At 45.8% G+C, this 9,318-nt stretch overlaps 2 protein-coding genes across 2 annotated transcripts; one reads left to right on the forward strand and one right to left on the reverse strand.

Annotated features, from left to right (window-relative positions):
* Positions 1-3,189: 3,189 nt before the first annotated feature.
* On the reverse strand, positions 3,190-8,534 carry Gycbeta100B (guanylate cyclase soluble subunit beta-1-like). The gene is given in 14 exon segments (XM_069051232.1): positions 3,190-3,392; positions 3,764-3,957; positions 5,666-5,823; positions 5,880-6,017; positions 6,064-6,472; positions 6,521-6,732; positions 6,858-7,012; positions 7,561-7,714; positions 7,765-7,920; positions 7,974-8,092; positions 8,145-8,245; positions 8,292-8,365; positions 8,426-8,437; positions 8,439-8,534. Coding segments are annotated over 13 exon segments (1,905 nt in total). The 5' UTR covers positions 8,520-8,534; the 3' UTR covers positions 3,190-3,392; positions 3,764-3,821.
* Positions 4,465-5,851, forward strand: stops (SOCS domain-containing protein stops). Its single transcript, XM_069051233.1, has 2 exons — positions 4,465-4,613; positions 4,821-5,851. Exons 1-2 carry the CDS (start codon positions 4,487-4,489, stop codon positions 5,657-5,659), a joined length of 966 nt encoding a protein of 321 aa, XP_068907334.1. The 5' UTR covers positions 4,465-4,486; the 3' UTR covers positions 5,660-5,851.
* Positions 8,535-9,318: the final 784 nt, after the last annotated feature.

Consider the following 9,318-nt stretch of genomic DNA (forward strand, 5'->3'; position numbering starts at 1 on the left):
GATCTAAACCAAAGGTTCCCCAGAGGTTCCCAAACTTTTATTGTGCGACTCTTCGTTGTAAATTTTTTCTTAGGTTCTTTTTTGGAGAAATTATATTTCAATATGTAGTGTATGACATAACAGTACTACGACTACTAACTACAGTACTGAACTAGTTTTAGAAATCTAGAATAGCTATTTTCAATACAAGTGAGCAAAGTAGTGCATTTAATCACGAGTACGGAAGTTAGGCGTCTGAGCCAAAGGCGAGGACCCCAAGCGTAAGAGTGATTAAATGCACGTTTGCTCATGCGTTAAAATCACTGAAACAATAACTTCTACAAAATTAGCCCAACAGGGAACTCACGAAAAACAGTTTTTCACAACAAAACGTGACAAAAAAAATCCAAACAAAAGAGGTTATGTTGTTGCGTGTTTGTGATTGGTTTACTGATTTTAGTTTAATCAGTGATACTAACACATAATGCATTTAGCATGGATTTTTCCAGAAGTTTACCCCAAGCAATTTCACGTTTTTTGTCAATTGCAATCTAAATAACAGATTAAAAATTGGCAAACTGGCATATCGTTCCACTTTGCTCACTAGTGAGAAAATATTTTTTCCTCACTAGTGATTCAATTGCCATCTTTGCTCACTATTTCAATGATCATGGAAAAAAGAATAAATTCCTACTAAGAGTACATTTGACCAATCCCTTGCTTAGTACCAGCATAGAAGACTTCCATTTTGTCCCAATACTACCGGAAATATTTCTGAATAAAGACTTGCAGCACCTGCGTAATGCATACGAAAACACTTCTTGGAATGCAGGTTAGAGTACCATTTATTTGTTGGGGCTGCGTTGGCTGTAAAAAATGTGTGCGTTCGCTTTACTGTAATCTCGCTTTGTTGCAATCCCTGTTTTCTTTTAGTCCACGCTTTAGGACGGAGTTTTATTGGCACACATACAAATTAACAGTACTTCTGCATGCCATTTTAGAATAGCATTACGGCATCTCGTTTAAATGCGCTTTGAATAATTCATTTGGATAAATATTTCATTACAGCGGAGAAAAAATTAATAACAGTAACATATTATCGGACACGTGAGTTGCGCGAACGTGTCACCGTGGTCACGTGGATTAGAAAATGCGGCTTCGATTTCAGCTGCAGAGGTGGTTGGGAAAAAATAATAAAACCATCGGAGCGAACACTCGCCAAATGACAATGAACGCAAGAAGAAATGGATTTTCGTGAAAAAAAGCAGCAGTGAAAGCGAATAATAACTGTCGTAGAAATGTCGCAATGTTGCGGTTTTTTTTTTTTTGGTAAAAATGCAACTGATTAAAAATGGCGCACGGTGTGGGAGAGTCGTTCTATTTGGGTGTTTTCCCAAATGGGCGAGACCTCGTTGTACAAACAAAGGAAACGTTAATAACTGCTAATGTGATGGATCGAGTTTGGAAACAATGGAGAAATATTACGGAGCAGGGTCATAAATTCGGAGTGGAGTGGAGTTTTTAAGAGAAATGGTTATGACTGAGTGATTTACGCACTTTTATGCAGGCGGAAGTAGCGCCGGGACGAGGGGCGACCCCTGAGGTGTATCACTTACCTTGGCAAATTTCGGTTCGTTCACACGAAAAATGTGTCAACACTGCAAATAATTGATTCCGCTCCTTTCCCCTTTTCAAATAGACACTTATTTGTGTTGCATTTAGCGCCGGAGAAATTGTGCACAATGAAAGAAAAACCGTCGAACGAAAAGCACAGGTTGCGCGGTTGTCCCCTGCAGCACGCCAACTCCAACGCGTCCCCCTGTTCAAGGCCACCCAGAAATCCTGCACATTTGACCAACGGGGCGCATCGACCGCCATTACGGATCACTCGTTAAGGCCGGGTTAAGTGAACATTTCATTATTCCATTGAGATGGTCTTGGAGGTTGCCGCTCCGCAGGAATTTCGACACAATAACCGTGTCGAATGGATCTAAGAAGGCTTTGTTTTATTAATTTGCCATCGCCGAACGAGATCGCTCTCGGGGGACGGGCGGGGTATCAATTTGGCAAGGAAATCGTGCACAGCTGGATCAGTGCGTATTGTTTAGTTAATGGAAATTATCCGAGGGATGATTGAAGGATTGATTGATCGCCCTCTTTCATAGCCAGAGAATTATCCAAATTCCTGCAGGAATTGGCCCCATGCCTAAAACAGTTTTTAGTTCTTGTTTGGTGCTTTGGTTTCTCCAGATAGTTTATAATTTCTTGTTCACTAAACTGCAGGATTTTGGAAATTCCTGCTGAGAATTGATACTAGAAACACAATCGAGATGTCTTTAGAAATGTAGATATTTAGAAATTGCTGTATAATGTGTTGTTAAGTGAAATATGTTTTTTGGAGATTTATTCCTGCAAATTCCTGCAAGTCGAGATGTTCTTAGCTAGAGGATACATCAATCATTATTCTGGGTTTTCCAAGTACTACCACGTTTTATTAAAGCACAAAACCAAATCCAGTGTGTTTAAAATTGTAGAACTGGGAATTCCTGCAAGGAATTTTTTAAGTTGAAATCTGATTATCCAGAGCTGGAATAATTCGCAAGTTTAATTAAGTTGGAAGTTCACGCGGCGTGGTTAAAAATGAATCGTCACTTCTGAACGTCTTCAATTTTAGAAATTCCTGCAGGAATCTGTCTAGCCGTTAAAATTAGTTCTTCGAATTTAAGTGGTCTTGTTGGGGCTAGACTGTTAATTATCGCTGGTAGGTATTCCTTTAAGTGTCCTTAAGCTTCACCAGGAACGCCGATTGGTCGAGACGTTCGAAAGATTGATAAATCTTGAGAGCTGTATAAATTCCTGCGGAGAGTTGTTTTTGAGATTTTGTTCTGGGCCCGTCTACGTAAGTTTTATTAAGGTGGACGATCACGTGTCGGGTGTAACGGATCGGCTTCAGCAGGATTTGCGTCTGTAAGTGCAGGCGACAAGTGGCTGTGGAATGAGGCGGTTCACCTTGCCGTCAAGGTGGCCGTTCGCCCACGGCAATGCTGGCCAATTCTACTCGCAGGTGAACGAATTGAAGAATTTCGGGTGGTGTGGGCGCAACCATCCACAGAGTGAAATTCGATGATTGAGAAAGCGGAGATTATGCAATAGGTCGTTGGTTTTTCACCTGGGAGCAGTGCAATTGGTGTTGAAAGAAAACAATAATCGTGGACGTCGCATCTTTTATTTAATTCCTTCAACTGAACAACAATCAATCGAGGAGTTTCTACGGTCTATTAAAAATTATGCACAGATACAGCCATGTGTCTGCACTGGTCGATAATTACACACAAGAATGCTGTCACGACGGGAACAATACTGCTGACTAGGTTGTCGTGGAATGTTACTGACGGTGCAAAACTCCACCTCATCTGCAAATATACGGAAGAAGTCACCAGTTGCGACAACTCTGTACTTTATCACATGAACAACTTTCATTTGAATGTGTTGCGCAAACGGCAAAAACTAGTTAATTGGTCGAGCAATGGCGTTTTCCTTTCGGCGCGTGTCCTACAATTACCCCGATTTTTGTACGAATTCACAGAACCGTGCTCCAGATCGCCACCTTGTCACCTCCGTTTGGAACAATCTCTAGGGAACTCGCTCGAGTACCAAAGCTGTTTCACACGACCAATTACAAAAGTCTACAATTAAGATGAAAAGTAGTGTGTGGATCTCACGAAAATGAAGAAAGCATAAGGTGAATCATGCAGCTGTGTGTTTATCTAATTACCATACTGACCTAGTTCAGACGAGACGTATTGTTATGCACGATGTGTGTTTTGGAAGGAAATGCTTCTTCACTGGTCGCTGGGCCCGGGCTTGGATCGTGACAAGAACCAGACGTTCATGGGTTCCGATTTACCCTTCATAGTCACCGGACCGCGGTACTCGAACTGGAACTGCTCGTCGTAATTGTCCTCTTTGCACAAGAATCTGAAACGTAATTGACCCTAAACCGCTGAATTATCTTAAATAAGGCAACAAAAGTAAAGACACTCAATCAAGACAATGATCCAGTTTCCTTCCCACTAGAATCTAGAGAGTCAATATAATTTCTCATTCGGTGTAGAGTTTACGAATTTGCAACAGCAACAGAAATATAGAATCCGCGATAGAAGGCAAAAGAAGAAACCCGTTTTGTCTTGGTTCAATTTAAATTGGAGCAAAGACTAAGAGAAGTGTTGGAAATTGGTAATGCAAGAATGGAAGATGTTGTCGAGGATGGAATTTAGACGGCATAGAGTGAAGGAGGGAACAATTTGAAAGACCGAGATGATGGTTTCGTTTTACCTTGCTTTGGTTCTAACTGGCGCTGACAAATTGCGTTTTTAAGACTATCGTAAACCCTCAGAAGCCTTAGAATTCTGAAATCCAATAAAGCCGTCTACGCTCGTTAAAAACACCTCTCCACTCGCCTCCACTCGCTGTTCATTTGTTTGGCTGTCAAACACGTGTCATCCGTATGGATCATCTCCTTAAATGTTATCTCGATCAGTTCAAGAGCAGCCCCCGCAACACCCTTCACGACCGACGGAATCGGCGCTCGATGGTCGCCTACGTCAGTACCCTGATCGAGGGTTACATTCGAGGTAATGAAGAATATTCCCCCAAGAAATAATGAGTGCTAATTAGAGACGTAAACATGTTAATCAATTTTGAAGTATCGCCAATAGCGTAGACCGCTTCGAGTAGTTGCACCTGTCGCCGCCTTTTCCTTTTTGCGTCGGTTTTGATGCAGCGAGAAGATTCGTTATATCGCGGAAAAATCTAGCGGTTTCTATCAACATCCGTTGCAGGCATGGAGTGCGATCCGCAGATGGCGGTCCGTGATGCAATCATCGCAATAATACGTTATCACGAAGAGAATCGCGCCGATAATGGGTCGGTATGCATGATGGGTAGATTCCACAACATCCTGTACGTGGCCGTCAAGTTGTGTCACGATTGGCAATTGAAAGACACAGGAACTGTTGTGGCACTCTTGGAAAGCATCTACGCCTGCGAAAGTACCTTCGAGAGGATATTCATCGGGGCGATTTTCGGGAACAGGGCGCCTTATTACATCGCGGGGTGGAAGAGCGATTTCGACAGTCAAGAGGAAAATGTGAGAGCTGTGGTGTACTTCATCGATCACGCCACCACCGGGGGGTTGGAGTTTGCGTGTGGGAGGAACAAGGAGTTGACTAGATTTGTGGACGTTCCGATGGACTCCTGTGGTGGGGACTCGCCCACGCCGGCGAAAATCGCGCTCCAGCTGGGACTCCCCGACAAACTACACATCCTACTAAGATATGGAGCTTGTCTCGACGATAACGTAGTGGAGTATCTGCTCAAGAGATTGATGGAGTTTTGTCACGTCTACCCTTACAATATCGTCGCTTGTCTGCAACTAGTCCTGCGAGTGATCCCAAGAATCGAAGGCGAGAAGAGTGTTATTTTTGACAACTATCCAGATCTGGTCGAAGACGCTTTGATACCGCCGACCAGGTGCGGGGTCCAAGTCCCCGAATTGAAACACTTGTCTCGGTGCTGCATCAGGAAGAGGTTGTGGGAGAACTACCAACTACCCAACGGGATTGGTACTTTGATCCTGCCAGACTCTTTGAGGCGATACCTCGACATAATGTGCGATTAGACCTACTTGTAAGCTTCTTCAGAAACGTTGACTCGTCCTGGTTCTCCTGTTGTCTCGGTGCGACTCGTCAAGTTGACGGTGTTGCCGAAGAGGCAGTACCGAGGCATTCTGTGGCCGATCACTCCGGTAACAACTTCACCGGAGTGAATCCCGACTGTGATCCTCTAAATAAAATACAATACATTTAACCGCGACGAGATTTTTATTTTGTAGTTGTTACCACAGGTCTTCCGTCCAGGAGGACAGATTTGCTGCGGTCCATCATGTCGAGTGCCAGCTTGGCGATGTTGCGAGCGTGGGTGGTGCAAGGCTCTGGAAGGCCACTCACGGCCATGTACTTGTCCCCAACAGTCTCCACCTAGACAGTATTGTTAGTACAATGGAAGAGGTGACCGAATCGGTACCTTGTAAATGTTCGGGTTCTTTTTGGAGTCGGTCAAGTCGTCGAAGTTCGTGTAGAGCTCGTTGAGCATGCTGACGATCTTCATGACTCCTTTGGGGTCGGTGTTGGCGGCGCAATACGCCGCGAAGTCCACAATACCAGAGAAGAGGAGCGTGACGCAGTCGTACCTTTTGGCAGGTACCGGTCTCTTGTGTCTCAGCTCGTTGGCCACGCTAATCGGCAGCACCGAATACAGCAACCCGTCGGTCTTCTTCTTCTCTCTGTCCAACTCGCGGTAGGTCTGCTGGAGCTTGTCCGTCAGCAGCTCCAGGTTGCGAGTCAGCTTGTAATCGGCTTCGAATTGCTCCGACATCAGTACCAAATCGCGTGTGGCGTCATGCAATGGAATGTCGCTGATGTAGAGGCCCCTCCTGCGCACCGTAAACAAACAAAAACAAAGAGAGGGGGTCTACCAGTACCTGGTAAGGTCGTCCAGATTCATCACGCTGGGGTAGCAAAGAAACACGACCAAATCGGTCTCGGGAACGTACAGCATCTGGCCTTTCAGACGCAGATAGCGATACTCGGGAGGAGCGTCCACTTGCATCACCCCCGGCCGGGTCTTGAGCACGTAGATGGTGTTGATGTGCGACAGTATGTTCTCGAAGGTCAGCTCCAGGTGGGGGCGGACCTGCACAAGTGCTCTAATCAATAACCACGCGACCTAGATCCTAGATGTATTGTTTTCGTTTGGGCGAAGGCGTTATTGTTCGCAATGGTCGTTGCCTCCGAGCAGGTGTTCGCGCGGGAAATTACCGTGTCCAAGATGTCTGTGACGCGGCAATCCGGAGAGGTCACCTTTGGGACCACTCTGGCCACTGTCGAACCTGTTTGGACGATCTTCAGGTCTCTGTCGAACATTATGTGGAAAGGGAAGACGCGGCAAAACGTTGCGGCGTTCACCTTGGGCTCTGAAAAAAATCAAGGAAGTTTACCTGAAGACTAACGAACCGAAGACGAAAGTCGACGCGTTACGATTCATTTAAATTCTTTGCCTCAACGAGCAACCGTTCCACAGTGACAGTTTTCGAAGGCGAAGACGAAAAATTTTGGGGCTGGAGGGAAAAACCAGGACCTGGGTAATTGCCTGGTTGTGCGATAATGTAAACGCTACAAAAACAACACCTGGCACTGCGCTGTCATTATTTTCCATAGAATTAAGCGAGATTACGAGACTGATACGTGATTTGCTTGCCATACACGTTCGGTGCAAAAAGTCGCCTTCACAAAGCATGTGCCCCGGGAGAGTCGTCGTCATACTTCCCGTTCATAAAACAACAACCGTAAGCTGCCAGATTTCAATTACAGTAATCCAGCATCGCAATCTGCGAATAATCGTCCAATCCGAGCGATAAATATTGAAACGGTGCCCGTTCGGAAACGGTTCTCCACATAGAAAGCGCAGTATTTCACAACGCTCATTTTCCGTCAATTATCGATTGTGTTACGAAAGCCGTACCCAGAGACAGGGTCTGGATCTCGTCGATTTCGGGATGCTGGACTTTCCCTGGCCCGGCAGTTTCGGTGATCAAGAACTGGACGTGGTCGCATTCCTCTTTGGTCTTGAGGATGTCGACGACCACTTCAGTGCCGTGCAGTTTGCTCGCCACGGTCTGAAAAAGACAGTTGGGGGAGAAGCGACAGGAGGGATCAATCGGGAGACCTTGACGATGCCTATGACGATGTGCTCGAGCCCGGGCCTGTCGGAGTAGTAGTGCAGGATCAAGGCGCCATCTTCCGGCCTGACGGTGCACCGGAAAGAAGGAGCCTTCATTCCGGGATAGAGCGTCCCGAGGTGGTCGTGGAGCGCATCCAGATTCTACAACTCCGGAATTACAGGAATCTGCACCGGTGTCTACACCCTCTGGTTACCTGGAGAAAGTCCCTAGGAGTGGCGCCCAACACTTGTAGGATTTTGTCGAAGCCCGAGTCTTGGCAGAATTCGAAAAACGTCTTGCCGAACAGCTCCAAAATCGCGTTGGCTGGGATCTCTGAAAAAATCGCGCTTTCAGGAGCGTCCTCGACTGACGTTTCTTTTATTACGCAGCACATCCACCGCAGCCCCTATCAAATTGTAGGTGAGCTCGTCTTCGTAGATTTGCCTGACCAGGAAAGACCCTTCCATTTGGAGCTCGGCATTTTTCCTGGAAGGCGACTTTCAGAGCCGGATTTTCCGGAAAATGTACTCACTTGATCTTCTCCCAAGTCTCGTCGCCGAAAGTTTTGACAACCAGGAGCTCGAGAGCGTAGTTGACGAAGCCGTACTGAAAGAAAAGTGTTAGCGTTGGTCCCCACCTGGCCACCTCTGGCCATCGGCGTCATACCATGATGGTCGCGCGACCAACAACTCTCAGGTGCCGACGCTGTTGCTTCTTTGCCGGCGTTGAAAACACTGAAAAAGTCGCTGAAAGTCGCCATCGATTCGGCAGTGAGCGCTTGCGTCTGTCGCTCGTCCTGAAACAAATAGATGGCGCTGTTTCGTGCGTTTTAATCGTACTAACGGATTTTATGGGCGAGCTTTCATAAAAAAGATTAAACGTCTTCATTCGGGTCTCGTAAAAGCGCCCTAACAATTTGAATCGACCCGCTTTACTATCGGGGCGCGCTTATTAATTGGGCGATTTTTCACCCCCCCCAATTTAATTATGAGTCGTTAGTGTGTGTAAATATTACCTGTACCGCGACGGAGCCGAATACGCCAATCAATATTTCATTAAGAATTCAAGAGACGGCGTTAGATGCGAATTCCATTCGGAGGGAGGTCGCATGACCTATCAACTTCCACCCCGGTTCAAATTGGTTTAGACAGACGTATCAGGTACCGCCGGTTATGATTTAATTTATCTCAAATTGAAACACCCCTATTGAAATCTGGGATAATCCAGCTCTGATGGAGATTTTATAATCGGGACGGTCCCGCACCCCTCGCCCTCGCCACTTATTTGATAAGGAGTTAATTTCGAGTCCTCAATTAAAATCCCATTTGTACGAGGATTCCTTCAGGAACGTCGAATATCGAATTAACGCCCTCCCAACAATACGGATTTGTCTTCGCTTTCCTACAACACCTGAGTTTTGCGACGGTGTATTTAATTAGGAGGGTGGTGAGGGTGAAAATTCGCCGAGCCGAATCAAAAGGGTTGCTCTTTGTCGATCGTCAAAGGCGGAATTAAGGGCGATTTAACTTTTACGTTACGGATCTCGGAACAATAATAAA

The sequence above is a fragment of the Tenebrio molitor genome, chromosome 6 (genome assembly GCF_963966145.1).
Source record: "Tenebrio molitor chromosome 6, icTenMoli1.1, whole genome shotgun sequence".
In the NCBI taxonomy this organism is placed as follows: Eukaryota; Metazoa; Arthropoda; class Insecta; order Coleoptera; family Tenebrionidae; genus Tenebrio; species Tenebrio molitor.